A 26,537-nucleotide genomic window follows, 5' to 3' on the forward strand; every position below is an offset into this window, starting at 1 on the left:
GCCCTTAGACTTTCAAAGATAGCAACAGTGATGCACACCATAACACAGTGGTTCTGAATCACTTACAGATATGCTTAGTGGCAAATATTCAAGCATCTATAATTTGCTGCAAAAATAGGAAAATTGATAATTTACCAAAAATTCATCTAATTATATTTCTCCAATTAATACATTTACTTTGATAAACTCCAAGTCATCACATCAATTATTAAAGAAGTTGTATACTCAATTTCTCCAGTCACTATAGTAAACTCTGGAAATGTGATTATATGTCTACAGATATTAACTACACGCCATCTAAATAAAGCCTTCCTGTGTGGTGTGTACACTGTTTAATTGAAAGTTGTGGAAAAAATCTCCAAAGCAAAAGTAAATTCTACTGAGCCTGAAGATCATTGTGGGATAGAGAAGATCCCGAATCTCCAGAAAAGAACTACGTAAAATAGTATTAGTACAGCTGATTTGATGGACAATATACATATATGTGTATATACAACTCTCTCCCTCTCTCTCTCTCTCTCTCTCTCTCTCTCTCTCTCTCTCTCTCTCTCTCTCTCTGTGTGTGTGTGTGTGTGTGTGTGTGTGTGTGTGTGTGTGTGTTCACAATTCACATGAGCCTCTTTTAGTTTAGAAAGCAGCTACATGGGACACAGTGAATATCCCAGCCCAGGCCTCTACAGAGAAAACAAAATCAAGGTGCTAAGAGATGACTTAATGGATGATAGCATATACCTCTCTTCCTAACATCCTGATTTCCATTCCTAGCACACACATTGGGTGGCTCACAATTACCTGTAACTCCATTTCAAGGTGACCCATGCCCCATTCTAACCTCTGCAGGCACCAAAATCATATGTACAAACCCATACACAGATAAACAGACACACACACACACACACACACACACACACACACACACACACACACATATTTGTTTTAAATCTTAAGATAAAATAAGGCATTGACACACTGGTATGTCCCTGTTTGAGAAAATTAGCAATATTTTTGGCAAGTTAAAATGAAAGATCCCAGACAATTATGAATCATTGACTGATTAATACACTTCCGAAGTCTATGACCTTAAACAATTATTAATGATGCAAATATTTCAAGCATTACAATCTTACTTTTGAAAATTTACCAGTGAGGACAAAGTGCTAATTTGAGAATGAAGTAATAAAAAGGAAGTCTGGGGACATAGCCCAGTGGTAGAGCAGTTGTTTCACATGTACCCTAAGTTCAATCCTCAGTACTTGGGGAAAAATCAGAAAGCATAAATTAAAATTTACAATAAGAACTAGTTGGCTGCTCTCAGCTGGAAAGCTGCATACAAGAGTAAAGATTTAAACACAACTCACACAGCTTGTGAGAAAATAAGTTGGCATCTACTACTTTCAATAATATCTAAAAATGCTTTTTTTCTTGAGGATAATACCATTAATAGATATACATTCCTACAAACTCATATTTTCTGAAAAATCAAATTGAAATGACATTAATATAATAACAAGATAATTTGTGTATTGCTGAGATAATTTCTTTCATCAGAATTGAAATAAGTAAAAAGGATATTGAAAAAATCATAAGTTTAATTCATAGTCCAATTATGCAAAAATCATTAAAACTACTTAAATTTTAAATTATATTTAAGTTCTAGCAATAACTTCTCTGGGAGGCATTTTTGTTGCAGTGATGTGTATTCCATTCACTCATTGACTTAAAAATTACTATTTATTGTATTGTTCTTAATAGTTGGGGGTAATTGCTGGGAAAAAGACTAATGTTTCCATGCAACACCAGCATGTGTAGATTATTCATTATAATCATCACAACAGCTCTGCCAATCAATATAAGTGGCTCAATTTTAAAATATGTGGGATCAGACCTTCAAGATTACCCCATAGCAATCACAGATTGTACTCTGTTTCAAAAGTTTTTGTTTAGACGATAAATTATTCAACAACCACAGAAATCAGTGAACTGAACTGTAGGGGATTTGTGCAATTTACCAATACCATGTTCCATCCATGGTTGGTTTGAACCACCCTCTTGCTACTGCTCAGCTGGGTTCAGAGAAGGCAGCAGTAGGTATATTCTGAAGGACACGTTAATGATGAAGCATAGCTACCCAAAATAGGAATCTCAAATAGCTTAAAATTCTACATTAAAGTCAGTTTTTTTCAAATTTTCTGCTTCAAAGATTCTACTCTGAAATGGCCAACAGTGAAGTGAGCAATGAATTCTTACTACATTCTTACTGAGGTAAGAATGGGTTATCAGTAAGCAGGCAAAGAAAGAAGCAAGTTTGAAAATTACTAAGGTTGGAATGGTGAGGAAGGAAAAGAAGTTATAATGGAATGGAAGCTTTAAGCACAAGGCAGAAACTCACAAAGACATTTTAAGTATTTCTTAATTTTGCTCTTGATGTCAAGTGTTTAAGGAAATAATTTAATAATAAAAATTAAGAATACAGAGTAATCTTGCCATTTCTGGATACCTTGAGTGGATCTGGCACAATAGAGACTGTGCAGAAGGACACTAATAGACATACTGACACAGAGGGACAGCATCTTCATAAAAGCATTGTCATTGTGTCCCTATATGGAATAATAGCTATAGTTTTAGGGCAACTGAGCATAGGGAGTAGCTTACCAACTGGGGGGTTCCACTTGGTTTGGGCTGTATACACATCCTTCTTCTAAAAATACACCTGTAAGCCTGATACCCTTCCTTACATGCACTGTACTTACAATTCTTTCTTATAAAATTGCCCTTAGTGACCTCTTGGCAATCTAGGACACTTACCCACATCAAACTGCTTTCATACCTGCTTTAAACAATGGAAAAGAGTTAGCTCCTCTTAGTTAACTTTTTAAAACACCCTGTTTATAGTATTAAAATATATCCCCAAATCAATAGGGATGAGCCTCTACAGCCTCAAATAATTCTGGGTGTATGTGCAATAAGGCAAACTGTGTCTTTCAAGTTAATTTTGTTGTTGTTGTTTTTAGGGAGAATCACCTATTTGCTATCTGATTCCTCTACATAAGTGGGTATGCATCTGATGAAAATCAGAATAAAATCAGATGCATTATGGTAATGGCTATGCACAGTAGAAAAGAGATTATATAACAATATATCAGTCAACATAAAGAACCATCCTTGCTATCACACATACCAACTCAATTGCTCCTCCTTTGGAGTTGCTGTGGATATTGCTCAGTGTAAATAAAGTTCTGATTGGCCAGTGGCCAGGCAGGAAGTATAGGCGGGACAAGAGAGAAGAGAATTCTGGGAAGTAGAAGGCTGGAGAGACACCGCCAGCTGCCGCCATGAGAAGCAACATGTAAAGACACTGGTAAGCCACAAGCCATGTGGCAAAGTATAGATAAGCAAAAATGGGTTAATTTAAGATAGAAAAAGTAGATAACAAGAAGCCTGCCACAGCCATACAGTTTGTAAACAATGTAAGTTTCTGTGTGCTTTCTTGGTTGGGTCTGAGCGACTGTGGGAGTGGCGGGTAAGAGAGATTCGTCCTGACTGGGCCAGGCAGGAAAGCTCTAACTATATGGAGTGCCATTAAAAAAAAAAAAAAAAAAACTAAACAAAGTTGGGATGCATGAATATCTCTCCCATGGCTCACTGTCAATGTTGATAGTGTGTCTGGCCTGTTGTATTGTTTTGTTTTGAAAAATGTTACCCTGATATTTTTTTTAAATCTGAGTGAGTTATCTTAATTTCTTGAATAAGAGACAAAGAATCTGGAAATATGCAGCACATATACTGGCTACCAGTAACAGTTCTGGATTTTATTGCTTGTGAAAGATGTTTTTATTATTTAAGTTTAAAAGGGGAAGAATAGCTCTATAGAGACAGAGAGCCAGATGGATTTCCACAGGTTTGTGAACAGCCTGATTTACCTAGTGAGTTCCAGAAAGCCAGGGCTACATCTTGAGACCCTCTTTCAGAAACAAAACAAAATGATGAACAGAGAGTATCATTAATAAAAATAAGAGCAAAAGGAGATGTTTCACCAACGTAACCCAGGACAAGATACTTGAAGGTGGGATAAATCAGGAAATATATTTCTTGAACAGCAGACACATTTGGCTCAAGAACATAGGAAGGCAGGACTGTTGGCTGAGCCTTGGTTGAGCCTGCAGATGGTAGTTAAAACTCTATACCCATAGACACCTGGAGGGGAGAAGAGGCCAGTGAGTGAGAAATGATGCTATCTTCAGGAATGGTCTGAGCAAGCTCTGACCTCAAGTCTAGGTATCAGTTATTAGTGTTGGTGTTTAACAGAAAATAAGAACTCTAGTTCATTTTAAGATAGGCAATGCTAGGCTGGGTGGTGGTGGGGCATGCCTTTAATCCCAGTACTCAGAAGGCAGAGCCAGGTGGATCTCTGTGAGTTTGAGGCCAGCCTGGTCTACAGAGCAAGTTCCAGGAAAGGCTCAAAAAACTACACAGAGAAACCCTGTCTTGAAAAACAAAACAAACAAACAAACAAAAAAGATAGGCAATGCTACAAAAGGGTCCGTTCTCTCTCAAAGGGGCACATATTATGTGGTCTTTAAATATGTGCCTTTTGTCTTACTAAAGAAAACAAAGGGAACTAACTCAGAATTACCACCATGTTACTTTGCTACTTGGTTTAATATGGGAAATCAAAAAGAAAACACACAATAAAGCAGTCCTGAGGTTAGTAGCAAGCATTGTAAGATCTGCTAAGTAAAAAGTGAATAACAGGAGAAGGGAAAGTATGTTTATTCAACATCTACTTGAGTTAGGAATCAGAGATGGCTTGATTGGCCTTCTCTAGCTATGCATACAAGCTCACCTCAAAATGTACTCAAAACATCAAGTGCATTTTAGGTTCTTCCTCTGGACTAAGTTAAATACTGCAATGTTATTGCTCTATTAAACAAGATCAAGTGTGGGCGGGTTTGGTTTTGAGAAGGAGGAGGCAGGGATTTATTTCCCCGTCTCTGAGTCACTCACTGATTTCTAGTTATACCATCTCAGAATCTACATAGAGACATTCCATTAATGTATTATGGAGTATTAGCTGAAGAACAACCAAGGTCAGAAGTCGAAGGCTGGTCGGCTGACTGCAGATCTTCACATATCCCTCCTCTTCTCCAAACCCTAAGGCTCCATCTGATTTCCAGCTCTGTAGCAGACCCCTGCTGTAGCACTGTCTCTCCCTTTTCCCCATCTCCAATGGATCACACAAAACTTCCCTACAAAATTTCTTCCTTCCAATCATCTTGTTATTCCAACTCCCAACTACAGTAGGCATTAACTGGGAAACTGCAGGTCACTCCAGCAAGAGACTCGGGTAACCTAACTGGGCATTGTCACCATCCCTCCTCCTCCAAATCCAACTCTCCTCTCACCCATGCCCTTTGCAGACCACCTATTGTAGCCTCCCCTCTTCTTTGTCCCATCTCTAGCTGATCACGCAGATCTTTTACTCCAACCTTCATGTCCACTTACCCTCTTATTCCAGCCTCCAACTCCAGGAGGCATTCTCTGGAGGCACACCAACAAAACCTGCCAGACAAGCAAGTAGGGCAGCAAAACGGGTAGGAAGGCTTCAGCTCTGCACCCCCTCCTTCTCTTCCATATCCAGTGCTCCAATCTCATTCCATGCTCTATAGCAGACTACCTATTGTGGCTTCTCATCACTTTCTGCCCCCATTTCCAGGGTTCCCCCAGTAGAACATCCTGGTTTCCTCCTTCCCGTTGGACCCCTCTTAGCATGCTTATAGCATATCCTTATTCCTTAGATTAGCTTTAAACACATTTTACCTGGAGTCCCTGTCTGGATCCCAGAAGAATTTCCTACCAAGCAACACACAATGACTGCACTCACCTAAGAACCAAAAAAAAAAAAAAAAAAAAAGAAAAAAGAAAAAGAAAAAGAAAAGGCAACAGAGACCAAGGAACCACATGCCCACCCAGCAAAGACCAGATCAGATATCAGCACCTAGAAAGATAATCTTAAAACCAGATGCTTATACACCAGCATAAAAACACAAGCAATAACAGTCAAGACAATGTGTCTCCCATAGAGCCTAGCTATCCTACCACAGCAGGCCCTGAATATTCCAATATGGCTGAAGCACAAGAAAAAGACCTAAAGACAGCTTTCATGAGTATGACAAAGGCCCTTAAAGAGGAAACTAATAATTCCTTTAAAGAAATCTATGACAAGACAAACAACGGAAGGAAATAAATGAAACAGTTCAAGACCCTAAAGTAAGATTTATTCTCTTCCGATTGTTAGTTCCCATTGGCAGCAGCATTCCTCTGCTGCCAAGGAGGTTACAGTATTACCTGCCACCAGGTGCCTTTCCACCTTTAGCTATGGGACAGGCATGCCCTTTAAAAGTGTTTGCTACTGGGCAGTGTTGGTACACACCTTTAACCCCAGCACTCAGGAGGCAGAGCCAGGAAGATCTCTGTGAGTTCAAGGCCAGCCTGGGCTACAGAGTGAGTTACAGGAATGGCACAAAGCTACACAGAGAAACCTTGTCTCGAAAAATCGCAAAACCAAAATAAATAAATAAATAGGTAAAATAGATAAATAAACAAATAAATAAGTAAAATAAACAAATCAATGAATGAATAAATAAATAAGTACATAAATAAAGTGTTTGCCACGTTTTACTTTGCTTTGCATCTAATATTCACATATGAGTGAGTACATAGGATATCTGTCTTTCTGGGTCTCGGTTATCTCACTTAGGATGCTTCTTTTTAGTTCCATCCATTTGCCTATATGTTTCATGATGATATTGTTTTTTTTACTGCTGCATAGTACTCCATTGTATTAACATACCACATTTTCTCTATCCAGTCATTGGTTGAGGGGCATCTAGGTTGTTTCCAAGTTCTGGCTATTATAAATAATCTTGCTATGAACATAGTTGAGCAAATGTCCTTGTGGTGTGGCTGGGCATCTTTTGGGTATATGCTCAAGAGTGGTATTGCTTGGTCTTGAGACAGGCTGATTCCCAATTTTCTGAGATATCAACATACTGATTTCCAGAGTGGTTGTACATAATTGTGTTCTCACCAGTAGTAGAGGAGTGTTCCCCTTGCTCTGCATCCTCTCCAACATAGACAACATCATCAGTGTTTTTGACCTTAGCCATTCTGACAGGTGTAAGATGGTATCTCAGAACTGTTTTGATTTGCATTTCCCTGATGGCTAAGGATGTTGACCACTTTCTTATATGTCTTTCAGGCATTTGAGATTCTTCTGTTGAGAATTCTCTGTTTAGATCTGCACCCCTTTTTAATTGGATTATTTGATATTTTGATGTCTAGTTTCTTGAGTTCTTTATATATTTTGGAGAACAGCCCTATTTCAGTTGTGGAGTTGGTAAAGATCTTTTTTATCTGGCTACCTTCCAGGCTTCAATCCACAACCCCAGAGCAGCTATGTAAAGAGAAGGACCCTAAGAGGGACATTCATGGATCTCCCCAAGAAGGGGACATGGTCAAGATCTCTTGGGTAAGAGTAGAGGGGATGGACAGTGGGAACATGAGGGTTCAAGATGGCCGAGTTGGGGGAGGGATAGAGAGGGATAGCAATGAAAGAGGTATCTTGACAGTGAACCATTAAGGTGTTAGGGAGAAATCTGGAGCCAGGGAAATCCCCACATACTCACAAGCAGGTCCCTAGGCTAAGACTCTTAGCAATGGTAGAGAGGGTGCTTGAACTAGCCTTCCCTTGTACTCAGATTGGTATCTACCCTAATTGTCATCATAGAACCCACATCCAGTGACTGATGAAATCAGATGCAGAGACCCACAGCCAAGCACTTGACCAAGCTCCTGGAATTCAGTTGAAGAGAGGAGGGATTATGGGAGCAAGGGGGGTCAGAATCATGATGGGAAAAAACACAGAGATAGCTGACCCAAGCTAGTGGGAGCTCATGGACTCTGGAATGACAGATGGGGAGCCCACATGGGACTGTACTAGGACCTCTGAATGTGGGTAATAGTTGTGTGGCTTGATGTGTTTGTGGGTCCCCTGGCAATAGAACCAGGATTTATCCTGGGTACATGAACTGGCTTCTTAGAGCTCATTCCCTGTGGAGGGATACCTTGCTCAGCCTTGATGTGTGTGTGGGGGGGGGGATGGGGAAGTGGGGGTTGCGGGGGAGAGGGGCTTGGTCCTGCCCCAACTTGGTATGCCAGCCTATGGTGATTACCCAACATGGCCTTACTTACCATGAGGAGATGGTGGAGGTAGAGTTGGGGGAAGGAGGGGAGAGCAGGAGAAGGGGAGGTAAGGGGAACAGGGATTGGGATGTAGAATGAGAAAAAATTAAGAACTGTTTCCCAGTCACAGTTCCCTCTCTTGCCTCTCTTCTTATTTCTCTTTCTTGTTCTCTCTGTCTGTCTTCCTCCTGCCTCTCTCTTGTCCCTACTCCCAGACTGCCTTGCACCCTCCTCCTCCCCCCAACAAACCCATTGTACTCACTCTGTTGCATTTGGCATGTTTGCTTAGTAGCATACCTTGGCAGGTACCCACTTTGCCTTTTTAAAAAAATCCATTTAATGATGTGTTATTTCTTCTCTTACCTTATTATATTTTGTTGTAGTTTATTATTATCCCCTTAGAAGACTGTTTGTTTTCTAATGAGAGGCAGAAGGGGAGTGGATCCAAGTGGGAGGGGAGTTGAGGACAGTCTAGGGGGAGTAGAAGGAGAGGAAACTGTAACCATGGTAAATTATGTGAGAAAAAAAAATCCATTTCAATAAAGGGAAAAAAAGTAAAAAAAAAAAAAGTATGGGAGCTGTGGAGGTGAACAGATGGGTAAATCACTTGCCACACAGGCACAAGGATGTGAACTCAGATCCCCAGCATCCACATACAAAGCTGGCCATGAGGCTATTGACTTTAAGCTTACAATTGAGGTGGTAGAGACAGGGGGTCCCTGAAAGCCCCTGGCCAGCCGACCAAATCACCAAACAACAGGTTCAGTTGAAAGAACTGAAAAAGTACAAAATAAGTAAGATAGAGAATGACTGAGTGAGACAATGCCAAATTCCCAAGCCCCCAGGATCTTCAGCCCTCATATCTTCCTTTGTTTTATTCCCAATTCCCACTTTTCTTTGCTTACTTATTGCCACTTGTGCTTTCCTGAGTCATTGCCTCACTTCTGAAATCTAACCCTAACAGTCAAAAAGAGTTTGAAATAACATGATGGGAGCTGATGCATCGACAGTGGGTCATTTAAGAAGTGCTGAGGCCATCTATGTAGCTCAGGCTTAGACTGTCCCTGCATGAGAGTGGACTCCCAGCAAAAGAACAAGCTTTGCTCCTTCCTTGTCCTTCCTGCCTGCTTGTCTGCTCTTAATACCTTTTGGCATTCAATGGCACAGAGACTCTTAATTAGAAGCCTAGCACATGCTGGATCCATGTTCTTAGGCTTCTCAGGCCTTAGAAACATGAGCCAAATGATTTTATTGCTTTAAGAAATTCCCTAATCTCAAGTGTTCTGTCGTAGTACCAGGAAAGCAAATAAAACAACACCTCTAGCCAATCCTTCTTTTAATAAGATCGCTACAAAAATCAAGAGACATGTAGAACACAGAAGAAAACATTCTGCTGTGAATCATTCAAAGGCTGGATTTCATGGTAACACTGGGAAGAGTTACATATGGAGTTAATTTGACTTAGAATGATCCAGGATTAGGAAAGCTTCCATGAGTTAGGCATGAAGAGATAAATCATAACGCAGGCCAGTAGACCAAGGTACTGTTAGAAGCATACCTACACTAAAAGTGGATTTCCACAGGCTCTTATGGAGTCACAAACATATTTATCATTAAAGATCATATTTTACACATTTTGTTGTGTGTCTGTCATGATATTAAGGCTGTTCTAGATAGATCTGGACTGTCAAATACAATAATTTGTATCAGTTCTGAAAATATTTTACAGTCTGTTACCTAGATGTGTATCTGTGTCTTTACTTGGGTTTTCTATGTACCCCTAAGCATTCAATATCTGAAGTGTATCTGGGAATATAATTTGAATAAGTAAGGAAACTTGAAGTCAATATTTATCAACATAATGCCAAATGGATTTTGTTTATTTCTGTTGCTCTGTAAATAGGCAAGTGACAGCCTGCTGTCTTTCTTTGGAACTACATGATTCTCTTTCAAGTATGTATACAGATGCATATCAAGTGATTTTCTCAATAAACAGGAAAAAAAACATAGTACCTACATTCACAATTTCATATATATATATATATGTGTGTGTGTGTGTGTGTGTGTGTGTGTGTGTGTGTGTGTGTGTGTGTAGATATACACTGATATCTACCTCTTTATACTATATATGTATAGCCTGGTAAACCCCAGGAACAGTTTAAAACCATTCTAATGTGTATGTGTTGGGGGGGGGTGTGCATTGATGAGTTTATATCAATTTGACAGAAGTTAGAGCCATTTGGGATGAGGGACCCTCAATTGAGAAAATGCTAGTACCAGACTGGCCTGTAGGCATGCATGTGTGGTCTTTTTGTGATGGATGATTGATGTGGAAGCATCCAGCTCACTATAGGTAGTACTATGTTCAGGCTGGTGGTCCTGAGTGCTATAAGAAAACAGGATGAGCATGCAAGAGAAGTTAAGAAGCTGCTAATCAGTGCCCTCTGTGGCTTCAGTTTCAGTTCCTACCCTGACTTCCTCAGTGACTGTTACCTGAAAGTATGAAATAAACTCTACACTCCCCAAGTTACTTTTGGTCATGATATTTCTTCATAGCAATAGAAGTGCTACTAAAACAATGTATCCCACACACCTGTTTCTTTTACACAGAGAGAGGCTATGTGGGTGTGAGTGATAATATGGAAAATTGTTCCTGTGGGGGCTTTGGCTATGAATATGTGATCATGTAATTTGCAGCCCTTTGTAACTAGTTTGTAGAATAAATTTAGAAGGGTATGGATGGGTGGGCCATAGTGATATAAGCAGAGCATCCCATTTTGATTGGGATGAGGAAGACTAGAAAGACAGTAGAGCTGTGGGCAGTAAGGTGCCAGCTCAGCTTGTAAGTTTCAGGGGAGAGCAGCACTCTATAAGAAATAGGATTAGAGAATTTTACACTCTGACAAAGAATCTAGCTGCAATCTACTTGTGTCCTGAAAATTTGAATGATGTTTCATTCAGAAGAAATGAAGTAATTTTCAGGGAAAGGAAATTTAGGATAGCATAGTATTCCAGCTGCATCATGGTTTCTGCTCACAGCTCTTGTTAGGGTTTATAGTGAAAAAGAATAGCAAGTGGACCAGAAAAACATGAAATGTGCAGTTATGTTAGGAAAGTAGCAGGAGTGAGGTTAAATTTGTACAAGAAAGGGATAGAAACAAAAAAAATCCATAATTGCTAAAGAGATTGTATAATTACAGAGATGCTTCACAACTGTGCCAGGCTATAGAACAGTTACTTTTCACTGTTCTGAGCTCTGTAGGAAGAGAGGAGAAATATTTAAAACCATACACTTAAGAGAAGAAAGGAAAATGAGCAAGTTTAACAATGAAGAAAAGGCAAGTGTGGAAAGGCCATTGTATTTGTTAGGAAGATCAGAGCCATTAAGGAGAAACCTCACATTCTTCACTGGTGTTATGGCAAAGACACCCTGAGGGAAGACTCAACCAACTCAAGGATCCATGTTGTGAAAATGCAAATTTATTTGAAAGGAGAGAGCTTGGATACAAACCTCCCCATTTAAAGATAATCACCCACAGAAGTAATTTTCTAGCTTCACCAGCCAAGGCACAGGAACCATCAAAGTGTAGTGGTAGGGGGCCAAGTACTTTTTCAGCTTGCACACAGGTTGCTAGTATCATCACAGAAGGCTGATACTGTGGATGTACAAAGTGAAAGGGCTAGAGGACAAAGGGAACTTGCAAAAATATTCCAGAAAGCTTCACAGAGCAAGCAAGGCGTGACAGGGTTGGGATCTCTGCAAGGAGCCATAAGAAGCTATTGCAAGAAGCTGCTTTAGGTGAAGCTGAATTTAAACGGAAACCTAAAGATGTTTGCAGATGTGGGAACTCATAGGATGCCTGCTGAGAAAATGAAGTGATCCAGCGTGTTCTGAACACTAAACCTAAGCCTGAGGCCAACTGTTACCTGAGAGTCAGAACAGGATTGGAATACTCGGGGCTATTGGAACACAGGTGAATTCACCAATGTTTTCAGAGTCTGGAAATATCAATGCAGAAATACTTTTTATACACTTCTAATAACAAAACTTCATTCTAAACACCTGGGAAATTCTCATCCTTTTTATCCTACATTTGCAACAGAAATAATGTACATCAAAATACATAGAAAAATCAGAATATTTATATACATAGATACTTATTGGGAGTCATTTAAAAAAATCTGATTTGGTTAAGTACTTTTGAACCAAAAAGTATTTCTTTAAGAAAGAATGTTTGTGTTATTTTCAACATATTTCCAGAGATGACTTCAAATGTCAAACACATTGATTTACCTTGTTTCATTTGGAGTGCTGTGGATATTGCTCTGTATAAATAAAATGCTGTTTGGCTGGTGGCCAGGCAGGAAATATAGGTGGGATAAGAGAGAAGAGAATTTGGGGAAGTGGAAGGCTGCGGGGGAGACACTGCCAGCTACCGCCATGAGAAGCAACATGTAAAAACACTGGTAAGCCACAAGCCACGTGGCAAAGTATAGATTAATAGAAATGGGTTAATTTAAGATAAAAGAAGTAGATAACAAGAAGCCTGTCACGGCCATACAGTTTGTAAGCAATATAAGTTTCTGTGTGTTTACTTGGTTGGGTCTGAGCATCTATGGGCCTGGCGGGTGAGAGAGATTTGTCCTGACTGTGGGCCAGGCAGGAAAACTCTAACTACATTTGGAGCATATGTATATGTATATCTATATGATATTTGTTGGTCATCTAGTTGGACTGACAATCATGAGTTTACATATTGGTTGTGTTAATGCGTATGTCAATGTTCAATTACAGGTGTGCCATGCTTCTAACCACAAAGGAATCAAATGTCTCTTACCTCCTCGCTTGTTGATCTTGGCATAGCCAGGTGAGTAGCTGCTAGACAGGGAGGAGGAGCTGCTGAAGGACGTGTGGGGAAGCCCAGAGATGAGCGGCTCATCACATTTTTCTGGAAAAAGAAGAGACAGAAAAAGCTAAGTTCACTCCAGTTCTTCGGAAAATGACTAGTTTGTGCTTGTTCACTTAACTACCAAGTGAATGGAGATGTGGCTAGGTTGTTAAAAGCACTTGCTGATCCTGCAGAGGGGCCAGGTTCAATCAATGTCTAGCACTTGCATGGGGTGAGTCACAACCACCTCTAGCTACAGGTTCAGGAAATCCAATGCCCTTTTCTGACCTCCACGGCAGGCACATGCATATGTACGTACACACACACACACACACACACAAAAAAAAAATTAAAATAATTATTTAATATAGTGCTAATCAACATGTATTATTTCAGTTGTGTGGGATAAGTAAAATCTAGAGATTAGATGTATCACGTTGAGCCTGCAGATGATATTACTGTCTTGGGTACCTAAATATTTGGGATAGAAGATTGTGTGTTAAATGTTCTTACTAATGAAGAAAAGAAATAACTGATCATAACAGAGAACAAGAATAATAGCCAGCATGAAAAGATTACTATCTAAAATGTCAGCAATCTCTGCCTTGAATCTGTCTGTAGTACTATCCACTCATGGCTTTTACAGGCCATTAACTTTTTTTTTTTTAACATCATCTCTTCTTAGCTGTTTCCTCTTGGTTCTTTTCATGTATACTTCTTAATCTCCAAATTGACACATTTTCCTAGTGTTCAGGACCCATCTCTTTATTCTCCTCTTAGCCTAGCCTCCTTCTGGTGGAGTATATCCAGGGCTACACTTGTCCTCCTGGACTGTTCTAACACCTGACCTCTCACCTCCAGGGCAGCAGACCTAATCCAAGGGGTCAGCAGCAGCTGTGGTCCTAAAAACTGCACAGCCCTCCTACTGACTGTCTTGCTCCTTCAACATCTTCTGTCTCCACTAGAGAAAATGGATCATCGCAAAAAGGTCACTATGAGTCTGGAGCTACTACGGAAGGAATTTTTATTTTATAAATGTTATTATTAAAATTATTACAAAGCAGAGGCAGGCAGGCGGAGCAGCAGGACTGTGGCCGTAATTGTAATAAAAAACAGAAACTGATCTACCACCCTCTGAGGAGTTAATAAAAACAAAACTCCTAATCAAGAGCTTGGAACAGGGATGCCTTTAATACCAACACCTGGGGAAGGAGTCATCTCCATGGGATGAGACCAGAACGGATCTTCACACTGTCTGAGGCCAACCCAGGGCCCAGCTTCCAATCCTGTGAAACCCAACAAATTGGAGGTGTTGCTGAGACTACCCTACTCAGCTGAAATCCATCAGGGAGAGGAATCAGAAACCTACAGTTTGCAGCTTGAGGAAACAAGAACAGATGAGAAGTTGATGAATGAGCAAAACGTGACCTGAGCACACAAAAGAAGGCACCACCCAGCCACCAAACCAGATCACCAGAATCGCAAGTATACACATCACTGACAGAGAACAGGTAAGCTCCCATCTCCAGACCAGCAGATCAGATCTCTAACTCCTAGGCCCTATCCATTGGAGTCCCAGTGACCAGACAGCTACCTTCCCCTGCTCCCCCACCAAAAAAAAACCCAAAAAACAAAAAAACCAAAACAACAAACAAACAAACTAACTAACTAACCAGTATGAACCTAACAACCACTGAAAAACCATAAGCACACTCTACACCAACCAGGAACAACTGCTCCCAGAGAAAGAACCCACTAACACTGATTTGACTAAGCTGATCCTGAAGAAACAGAGCCCAACAGCACCAATTTAACAAAGAAATCCTAGTGAACCAAAACTAACAATTAGAACAAGAGAGGCACCTACAGACACAGACACTGCCTGCACTGAACAGAGGAAGAGATGAGTAGATGCCAGTGCAAAAACACAGGCAACAACATGAAGCCCTATATGACAACATCACAACCTAGTGATTCTATACCTACAAGATCTGAGTATACCAAGGCAGAAGAAATGGAAGAAATCAACCCTAAAAATGACTTTAAGAAGATGATAGAGGCCCTTAAAGAGGAAATGAAAAACTCCCTTAAAGAGGAAATAAAAAATTCCCTTAAAGAGGAAATGAAAACTCCATTAAAGAGTAAATAAAAAATTCCCTTGAAGAGGAAATGAAAAACTCCATTAAAGAGGAAGTGAAAAACTCCCTTAGAGAGGAAATAAAAAATTCCCTTAAAGAAATGGAAGAAAAAACAAACAAAAAATTGGAAGAAATCAAAGAAAGCCAAGAAAAAGTAATTAAACAGATGAAGGAAACAATCCAAGAGCTTAAAAATGAAATTGAGACAATAAAGAATACACAAACTGAGGGAATGCTGGAAACAGAAATCCTGACTAAATGAACAGGAACTACAGAAACAAGCATAACCAACTGAATATAAGAGATGGAACAGAGAATCTCAGACAATGAAGACACAATAGAGAAAATAGATGTATCAGTCAAAGAAAACACTAAAGACAAAAAAGTCATAACACAAAACATCCAAGAAATTTGGGACACCATGAAAAGACCAAACCTAAGAATAATAGGGATAGAAGAAGGAGAAGAATACCAACTCAAAGGCACAGAAAACATATTCAACAAAATCATAGAAGAAAACTTTCCTAACCTAAAGAAAGAAATACTTATGAAGATACAAGAAGCTTACAGAGCACCAAATAAGCTGGATCCAAGAAAAAGTCCCCTTGCCACATAATAATCAAAACACTAAACATACAGAACAAAGAAAAACATATTAAGAGCCAGAAAAACATATTAAGAGCCGCAAAAGAAAAAGACCAAGTAACATATAAAAGGAAACCCATCAGAATAACACCAGATTTCTCAATAGAGACTATGAAAACTAGAAGGTCCTGGACAAATGTTATGCAGACACTAAGAGACCACAGATGCCAACCCAGACTATTATACCCAGCAAAACTCTCAATCACCATAGATGGAGTAAACAAAATATTACATGATAAAACCAGATTTAAAAAATACCTGTCCACAAACCCAGCCCTACAGAAAGCACTAGAAGGAAAAATCCAACCTAAAGAAGCTAAATATACCTATGAAAACTCAGGGAATAGATAATCCCACACCAACAAACACCAAAGAAGGACAACACAACACGACCACAAAAACAACAGGAACTAACTATCACTGGTCATTAATATCCATCAATATTAATGGTCTCAACTCACCTATAAAAAGACACAGACTAACAGAATGATTAAGAAAACAGGATCCATCCTTCTGCTGCATACAAGAAACATACCTTAACTTCAAAGACAGACATTACCTCAGAGTGAAGGGCTGGGAAAAGGCTTTCCAAACAAATGGACCTAAGAAACAAGCTGGTGTAGCTATCCTAATATCTAATAAAATAGACTTCAAACTAAAATCAATCAAAAGATATCAGGATGGACATTACATATTTATCACAGGAAAAATACACCAAGATGAAGTCTTAATCCTGAACATTTATGCCCCAAATACAAAGGCACCCACATTCATAAAAGAAACATTAATAAAGCTTAAAACACACATCAAACGCCACACATTAGTAGTGGGAGATTACAACACACCACTCTCACCAAAAGACAGATCTACCAGATTGAAACTCAACAAAGAAATAAAGGACCTAACAGATGTTATGACTCAAATGTACTTAATAGATCTCTACAGAACATTCCATTCCAACACAAAAGAATATACCTTCTTCTCAGCACCCCATGGAACCTTCTCAAAAATTGACCACATGCTTGGTCACAAAACAAATCTCAACAGATATAAAAACATTGGAATAACCTCTTGTATCTTATCGCACCACCATGCCTTAAAGTTAGACTTTAAGAACAAAAATTATAGAAAGCCTACAATCTCATAGAAACTGAATAATGCTCACCTGAAACATCAATGGGTCAAGGAAGAAATAAAGAAAGAAATTAAAGATTTCCTAGAATTCAATGAAAATGAAAGTACAACATACTCCAAATTATGGGACACTATGAAAGCAGCACTAAGAGGAAAATTCATGGCTCTGAATGTACACATAAAGAAGATAGAGAAATCTCATACCAATGAATTAACTGCACAACTGAAAGTGCTAGACCAAAAAGAAACAAACTCACCCAGGAGAAGTAGATGCCAGGAAATAATCAAATTGAGAGCTGAAATCAATGAAATAGAAACCAAGAGAACAATTAAAAAAAAAATGAAACAAAGAGTTGGTTCTTTGAAAAAATCAACAACAAGATGGACAAACCCCTAGCCAAATTAACCAAAGGCAAAGAGAGAGCACCCAAATTAACAAAATCAGAAATGAAAACGGAGACATAACAACAGACAAGAAAATCCAGAGAGTCATCAGGTCATACTTCAAAAACCTGTACTCCACAAAATTGGAAAATCTGGAAGAAATGGACAATTTTCTGGATAGATACCACATACCAAAGTTAAATCAAGACCAGATAAACCATTTAAATAGACCAATAACCCCTAAAGAAATAGAAACAGTCATCAAAAGTCTTCCAACAACAACAAAAACAAAAAAAAAAAAAAAAAAAACCAAACTCAGGATCAGATGGTTTCAGTGCAGAATTCTACCAGACTTTGAAAGAAGAACTAATACCAATACTCTTCAAATTATTCCACTCAACAGTTAACAGAAGGAACACTGACAAACTCTTTCTATGAAGCTACAATTACCCTGATACCCAAACCAAACAAAGATGCAACAAAGAAAGAGAATTACAGACCAATCTCCCTCATGAACATTGATGCAAAAATACTCAACAAAATATTGGCAAACCGAATCCAAGAATACATCAAAACAATTATCCATCATGACCAAGTAGGTTTCATCCCAGGGATGCAAGGATGGTTCAACATATGAAAATCTGTCAGTGTAATACAGCATATAAACAAACAGAAAGAAAAAAAACCACATGATCATCTCTTTAGATGCTGAAAAAGACTTTCACAAAATCCAATACCCCTTCATGATAAAGGTCATAGAGAGATCAGGAATACAAGGAACATTCCTAAACATAATAAAGGCAATTTACAGCAAGCCAACAGCCCCTATCAAATTAAACAGAGAGAAACTCAAACCCATTCCACTAAAATCAGGAACAAGATAAGGCTGTTCACTCTCCCCATATTTATTCAATATAGTACTAGAAGTTCTAGCTAGAGCAATAAGACAACAAAAAGAGATCAAAGGGATACAAATTGGAAAGGAAGAAGTCAAACTTTCACTATTTGCAGATGATATGATAATATACATAAGTGAACCCAAAAATTCTACCAGGGAACTCCTAAAGCTGATAAACTCTTTCAGTAAAGTGGCAGGATACAAAATCAACTCAAAAAATTCAGTAGCCCTCCTATACACAAATGATAAAAGGGCCGAGAAAGAAGTCAGAGAAACATCACCCTTTACAATAGCCACAAATAATATAAAATACCTTGGGATAACACTAACTAAACAAGTGAAGGGCCTTTTTGAGAAGAACTTTAAATCTCAAAAGAAAGAAATTGAAGAAGATATCAGAAAATGGAAGGATATCCCATGCTCATGGATATGTTAAGATTAATATAGTAAAAATGGCAATCTTAACAAAAGCAATCTACAGATTCAATGCAATCCCCATCAAAATCCCAACATAATTCTTCACAGACTTGGAAAGAAAAATACTCAACTTCATATGGGAAAAAAAAAAAGACCCAGGATAGCTAAAAGAATCCTGTATGATAAAGCAACCTCTGGAGGCATCACCATCCCTGACCTCAAACTCTACTATATAGTAATAAAAACAGCCTGGTACTGGTATAAAAACTGACATACAGATCAATGGAATCAAATTGAAGACCCTGACATTAATCCATACATATATGAACACCTGATTTTTTGACAAAGAAATCAAAACTATACAATGGAAAAAAAGAATGTATCTTTAACAAATGGTGCTGGCATAACTGGATGTCAATATGTAAAAGATTACAAATTGATCCATATCTGTCACCATGCACAAAACTCAAGTCCAGGTGGGTCAAAGACCTCAACATAAATCCTGTTACACTAAACTTAATAGAAGAGAAAGTAGGAAGTACTCTTGAATGCATTGGCACCAGAGATCACTTCCTAAATATAACACCAACAGCACAAACACTGAGCACAACAATTAATAAATGGGACCTCTTGAAAGTGAGAAGCTTTCGCAGGGCAAAAGATATGGTCAATAAGACAAAAAGACAGCCTACAGAATGGGAAAAGATCTTCACCAACCCCACATCGGACAGAGGATTGATCTCCACAGTATATAAAGAACTCAAGAAATTAGACATCAAAATACCGAACAATCCAATAACAAAATGGGCTAAAGAGCTAAACAGAGAATTCACAAAACAAGAATCACAAATGGCTGAAAGACATTTAAAGAAATGCTCAACATCCTTAATCATAAAAGAAATGCAAATTAAAATGACTTTGAGATACCACCTTACACCTGTCAGAATGGCTATGATCAAAAACACAAATGACAGTCAATGTTGGAGAGGATGCGGAGCAAAAGGAACACTATTCCACTCTTGGTGGGAATACAAACTTGTACAACCAATGTGGAAGTCAGTATGGTGGTTTCTCAGAAAATTGGGAATCGAACTACCTCAAGACCCAGCCATACCACTCTTAGGCATATACCCAACCACTCTTAGGCATATACCCAAGGAATGCTCAACCATACCACAAAGATACATGCTCAACTATGTTCATAGCAGCATTATTTGTAATAGCCAGAAGCTGGAAACAACCTAGATGCCCATCAACTGAAGAATGGATTAAGAAAATGTAGTACATATACACAATGGAGTACTATTCAGTAGAGAAAAACAATGACAGCATGAAATTTGCAGGCAAATGGATGGAACTAGAAAAAAAATCATCCTGAGTGAGGTAACCCAAACCCAGTGGGACAAACATAGTATGTACTCACTCGTAAGTGGATTCTAGATAGAAAGCAAAAAACAATCAGACTGCAACCCACAGAACCATAAGGCTATATATATGGCATGGAGGACCCTAGGATGACTGTTGCTTATAATAAGATTTGGTTTTACTCAATTACTGAGCAACCCTCAATGAAACATTACACTACTAAGGTATCAAGCTGATAATAGAAAAATTAATTAATTAATTAATTAATCTAAAAAAAGAAAAATTTGAACTATTTAAAAAAACAAGCAAACATATTTTGCTAAAGCAAAAAGGGGAAACTAGGGTCTCATCATTCCTCTCCACATTCTATTCTTTCCCTTGTATTATATATTTAAAATTTTTTATTGGTGGATTCTGCTTGAGTATCCACTACAGATAAGCACTGGAGGGCTCCTGTTGCAAATCACCCTCTGGAGCGATAGAAGGATCTTTCTACTGACACTTGGAGGGGACCCTGTCTGGTGTTGGTGTGGTCCCGGAGTTCTGCTTATGTCTTTCCTCAGGACAATGAAATTCCTCATTGGGTTTCTGAGTGCTGAGTGTGCCCTGTGGCTGCAGCTGAAGCCCAGCATGACAGAAACCTATTGGGCCTTCATGAAAAACTCTCCCGTTCCAATGCCGATGGGGATTGAAAGCCCAATAGGGCAAGGTTTGGCAAGCCTTAACATAAACCTAGGAACTGCAGCCATGTGGTTGGATTCTCCAGAAGGTAATGTATGGTAACTACTTTTTTAAGTATGTTTGAGAATGTGTCACCCAGATACCTAAGAAATTAAGGATAACACTGAAAATCACTGACCTCCATTTATTAACAGTAGCATGCCAGCTAAGCATTTTCATTCTCACAATCCTATTCAAACTGGAGCAGTACCTACTTCTCAGGAATGGCTCTGTGCAACATTTTGTGGCCTCCTGAAATTCATTTAGCCCCCTTTGAAAATACCTTAAAATTTTTGAGTCTGAATGTAGCCATTATGAGACCATTAGTTCTGCTCCTTGTTGCTGTGGGGCCATAGGAATATATCATAAGAACTCAGCTGGTTATGGCAAAGTCACTACCTGGAGGAGTCAGGGAATTCCTCCAGAGGAAGCCAAATCCCAAGGAGATTTTGGTGTTACTTGGCTTGTTATATATCAGCTGTATTCTGTTATGAAAATCATGTGTGCCTTCATAGTTTTTCCAATTGACTTTTCCCTAAGAAGGACTAACAGAGTGGACTGAACACTCTCTGGACATACACATTCCAGGAGTTTGGAGAACAGCCTCAGGAAAGGCTTTCTCTGGAATCAGATCTCCCTTAGCCACTTTCAAGGACTACAGGAAGCAGCACCCAGGTGGGTGCCCAACTTCCAAGGACTAACAATAACAGCCCACATGCAAGTCTCCTGACTTAAATTCCACAATGAGACACCACCCAGGTGGGCACCCAACTTTCAAGGACTAACAGTGATAACAACCCACATACAAGTCTTCTGACTTAAATTCCACAAGGGGACACCGCCTAGGTCAGGTGGACATTAACTAATAGCTTTACACAATTTAGCTCGGACCCTCTCTTCTATATAATTCCAGGGCACAGGAACGGAGAAAAGAGAATGGAAGAACTAGATGGGTAAGAACTTGAGAGGAACAAACTGAAATGGGTAAGAACTAGATTGAAGGACTAGAAGAGAATACCAGAGGAATGAGATGGAAGATGAGGAAGAGGCAGATGGGGAAGTACTAGCTGGGTAAGAACAAGCTAAAAAGGCCCTAGGTGAGGCAGAATTAAGACGAGATACTTAAGATAGAATTTAGAGGGAGCAGTAGATAAGTAGAGAGAAATCAGGCAAGAAAGGAACTAGGCATGGGAACAGAACTGAAGCTGAGTATATAGGATGTTATGCCAGAGGAATTAGAGCAAGTGGACTATGGAACTTGGTGTGCTGAGATTCTATTTCCTGAAAATAGTCCTCGCTGTTAGTAGTTCTGTCTCCTGAGCCCCTGGGATGTATAATATTGAGGCTGGTCCTTATGAGCTGCCTGTTTTTCCTTTATGGTTCTTAGGTATTCTTATGCAAAGCTGCCAGCTTAAGTCATGCTGGGATTTAGAATAATGGGCCTTGGCGGTTCCTGTTCCTGGAGTGGTGTCCATGCCAATGGATACCCACAATCTCCAGAAGAGAATTTGACATTGCTGCTGCTGTTGTTGCTGTTATAACAGTGGCAACCACTGCTACTACTGTTTCTGGGATTGCCATTTCATAATTGGTTACTACAACTAGCACAGTGGAGACCCTGGCAGCAAAAGTAGCTACCACAGTTAATTAATTTTTCATTCTATTGGGCATGACAAATTTAAATCAATAGTTACATACATTTCGATTGGCTTTGAAAGTTATAAATTTACAAACTCAAGTTCCATTTGCTCTCGGGATACCATCTTACAAGGACTCCAATTTGCAGTAAGGCTCGTTAAGGAAGGGAATGGCTCAGTTGCCTTTAGCCTACCGGCTATGGGTGGGGTAAGAGTTCTGTTGGTCTTTACTGTGTTGAACACACAGATTGCAAGCCCAGTGCCACTTAGAGATCTTTGGCAACAGTTAACTCTGAAGCTCTCACAGGATTGAGCCTATATGATAATGAGTATTCAGAGATGGGTAATTCCTGGGGGGTGCTCACCAACCTAAGACAGAACGCCTGTGTGGCCTGGACAGGTGTCTCCATGACGGGTAAGGTCATCTGCTGATGTCCCATACAACCTAAGTCAGAAGCTCATTTTTTTAGTAAAAGGGGGGGGGGGCTGTAGGGCCCTGGCCCCCCATTTTGGGTAACTGTTGCATTGCTTGCAGACCTTGACCTTGATATCTTCCCTATGCTAATTCCCTGTGAGATTCCACCCTCCTGAATGCTTAAGGGAAGCTCCTTGTAGGTGTAACCAGCATATTGGGCATTAACAGCTTAGATGCAAGATTGTAAAACATCAGAAGCAGAAACGGGGTTAGTTGTTTTGCTCAGTGGTAGAGCACTTACCTAACAAGCGCAAGGCCCAGGGTTTGACCCTCAGCTTAAAAAAAAAAATCAGAAGCAAACTTCTGCCCTCCGAGGTTCTCCCACTGTGCTGTAAGCCTGTATTTAAGACCTCCTCCCTCCTTCAACAAACAGCATTTGGCATTTAAAAAAAAAAGAAGAGGGGGTCAAAATTATGATGGGGAAACCCACAGAGACAGCTGACTGGTGCTAGTTCTCACTGACTCTGTACTGACAGCCCGGGAACCTGCATGGGACCAAACTAGGTCTGCTGAATGTGGGTGACAGTTGTGTGACTTGATCTGTTTGCGGGGTCCCTGGCAGCAGGACCAGGACTTATCCCAGGTGCCTGAACTGGCTTTTTGGAGCCCATTCCCTGTGATGGGATACCTTGCTCAGCCTTGATACAATGGGGAGTGGCTAGGCTCTCCTTCAACTTGGTATGCCAGAGTTTGTTGACTACCATGGGAGGCCTCACCCACTCTGAGGAGTGGATGGGGGTAGAGTAGGAGGGAGGTGAGGAGGCGGGAGAAGGGGAGGGAGGGGGAGCTGGGGTTGGTATGTAAAATGAAAAAAATTAATAAATATATTTTAAAAATTATTAAAAATAAATTTAAAAATCAGATTAAAATTAATCTGACAGAAAGTCTTTACAACTCATTGAATTCCTACAGTTAGAATAGTCATTTGGAACAGAAGCCATGGAGCTTCACATTAAATTTTACACTTTCAGTATTGAATATATTTTATTTTCTTAGACACTATCAAAACAGAAGAAAAATTCATGACAAGGAAAATTAGAAAACAGTTAGCTTTATACACTCTTTCATAACACCATGCTGATTCAGTTCTTCCTCGTCCACTCACATATTATCAGAAAGAAACAAATGAAAACAAAGCCAAAAAAAACCTACATAAACTATGTGCTCTCTCCAATGTGTAGAATCTAGTTAAAATTACATGTCTATGTAAATAAATATATACATGGATACAGTATAACATGAAGAAAAGAACAAGGCTATATATAAAATTTGACAATTAATATGGAATTTTTTTACTTTATATTGTATTTTTTGGGAAATAAGACTTTTAGTACAAATTTCCCATATCCAAAATTCTTATACCTCTAACACATTGAAGAATGTAGTTGTACACGTGTTCCATTTTCTCACAGGTATTGAAGTATCCTTAAGAAAAGTTAACAACATTCTAAGTAAAATATCTTCATTTTAACCTCAGGTATGTCTATACATGATTAGTGAGATATAAATGTGAAGGCCTAGACTTAACTTTACAGGCCCCATCTTAGGGAAAGGGCCACCATCTCATACCACCTGCTGTACTCAGTTCCAGGAAGGACCAGAGCAGTATCCTCCTGCAGACATCCTGTCTGCGGTTTTTGGCCCTTGAAGCTAATCCTGAAGAATAGTCCAGATAATCGTGTTCATCGGGTTGTGGTTCCCCACCAAAAGTCTAACCCAATAGTTTCAAATGTGGTTTCGTGCCCAAAGTCTAGACCAATTGTTTCAAAAAATCACCTTGCCCCTTCTACCCAATCCCAAGTTGCCAATTCCCGGCTTGTGGTTTCTCCCTATAAAAAAACGCCCTCTACACCTGGGCTCGTGGTCGCCATCATATATTTTTTTTCATCTACCATGCAGTGGCCCAGGTTGAACCTGAATGAAAGGACCCTTATGTGCTTGCATTGGAAACTGGCTCCTTGGTGGTCTCTGGGGGTTTCACGAAACAGGTACAAAATAACCATTCATTGCTCCTGAATCCCTGGTGACTCAACTCCACCAAGGTGAATGTTCATGGCAAAGTCAGAGGATGCTCTGGCAAATGTTTACGATCACTTGGAATGACCTTTAAAGGCCTCAGAGCCTACAGTGGCTGCCTCACCTTCTTCACCACTGTCTAGACACAATGACTTCTGTCCTCTTCCTTCAGTGGCAAGCCACCTCCTGCTAGGAGACTTCACATTTGCTGTTCCAAATGTTCCCTCTCTCACCCCAATCCTCAACCAGGCCTGTGAGATGGCAGAGCTGCCCCCACCCTGCTGTCTCCTCAGTGCTCTATTCGTGCCCTGCTGTCCTTCCCAGCACTTAGCACCAACAGGCTTTTCATGCATTACATTGCTCAGCTGACTTTCTCTCCTACCAAGTTTGTTGTCCTTATGGGAATGAAGTCTTTGATGGTTTATCTGAAAGTTACTCTTGTGATTGAGAGTTAAACTACAAGACAGTAGAGAACTTCTTTTCAAAAAGAAGTTTTTTAATTCCTAAACAAATGCTCACATTATCTAGGGTTTTGTTTAATAAGATGTGGAATCAAACAACACATTCCTGAATGGGTTTTCACGTCTCATGCTTATAAACAGAAAGAATCAAAAAAAACTTTAACAATAGAGAAAATACACTAGTTTTGTTGGGTTTTCACCGAAGTGTAGTTAAATCCCCACAGGCACTAAAGAACAAATCATTGTATACTACTTCACCATTCAAGTGTTTAAAAATTAGAAGTTAAAATGAATAAACCTGCTAACAAAATGTTGTCCTCTTTTTCTTAGTTATCCTTTAAGTTCCTCTGGGAACTCTGACAGGTGTGTATGATTAAATTCCCCAGAAAATTCAATGTAAGATTGAAAAGATGAACATAAAATATGTGTTAAAAGAGATGAGTTCACAATCTATATTAAGTGAGCAGATTTTAGTTTATGGTTACAATATACTATTAAATTTAGCCACAAGAAGACAGAGATGCATTTTTTTTTCTAGTTTTTAATTATTTGACTCTAATTTTAAATCAGTTTTGGCATAGCTCCTGCATCTAACCTGGAAGTGTTCCTTCTGATGTTCTCGTCATGTGGAAAATGGGCTAACATCCATGTCTTGTCAGCATGTGCATTTAAACTGGGGTTAGGCAGGGTGCGGTGGCACGTATGGCAGAGCCGTAGAAGAGGAAGAGGAAATGTTTTCCCCTCAGAGTGCTAAGGCACCATAACAGGAAGTAGACCAACAACCACATGGAGTTGGTGATTAACACTGAGGAGGAAGGAGGGTCAAGGGCTCAATGTGGGTGGGGGAGGGGCAGCTAATGTTCTAGGATGTTTTGTCAAGGAAAGTCTCTTCAATAAAGAAATATCAGAGTATTTATTGATCAGGAGATGAGGAGTTGAGGCATAGAAAAATCAACAGCACTGTGCTGGAAGGATCTTTTCTAATCTAAGCCTCATACATCTGACAACAGTAAATGATAGGTTTCTTGAAAGAAAGTATTTAATAACTTAATATATATTTACATTGATGAAAATAAAATGATGTCTATAATAATCCCTCAATGTTCTCTTAGCTAAT

At 39.4% G+C, this 26,537-nt stretch overlaps 1 protein-coding gene across 1 annotated transcript in view; it reads right to left on the reverse strand.

The window, feature by feature from the left end:
• Nucleotides 1-26,537, reverse strand: part of Cntnap2 (contactin associated protein 2) — a 2,080,708-nt gene that overhangs the window by 1,495,944 nt on the left and 558,227 nt on the right. The window contains exon 2 of the mRNA XM_036182111.1: nucleotides 13,080-13,190. Within this exon, the coding sequence (XP_036038004.1) occupies nucleotides 13,080-13,190 (111 nt within the window). The remainder of the gene's footprint in view (nucleotides 1-13,079; nucleotides 13,191-26,537) is intronic.

Source organism: Onychomys torridus, chromosome 3 (genome assembly GCF_903995425.1).
Source record: "Onychomys torridus chromosome 3, mOncTor1.1, whole genome shotgun sequence".
NCBI classification, from domain to species: Eukaryota; Metazoa; Chordata; class Mammalia; order Rodentia; family Cricetidae; genus Onychomys; species Onychomys torridus.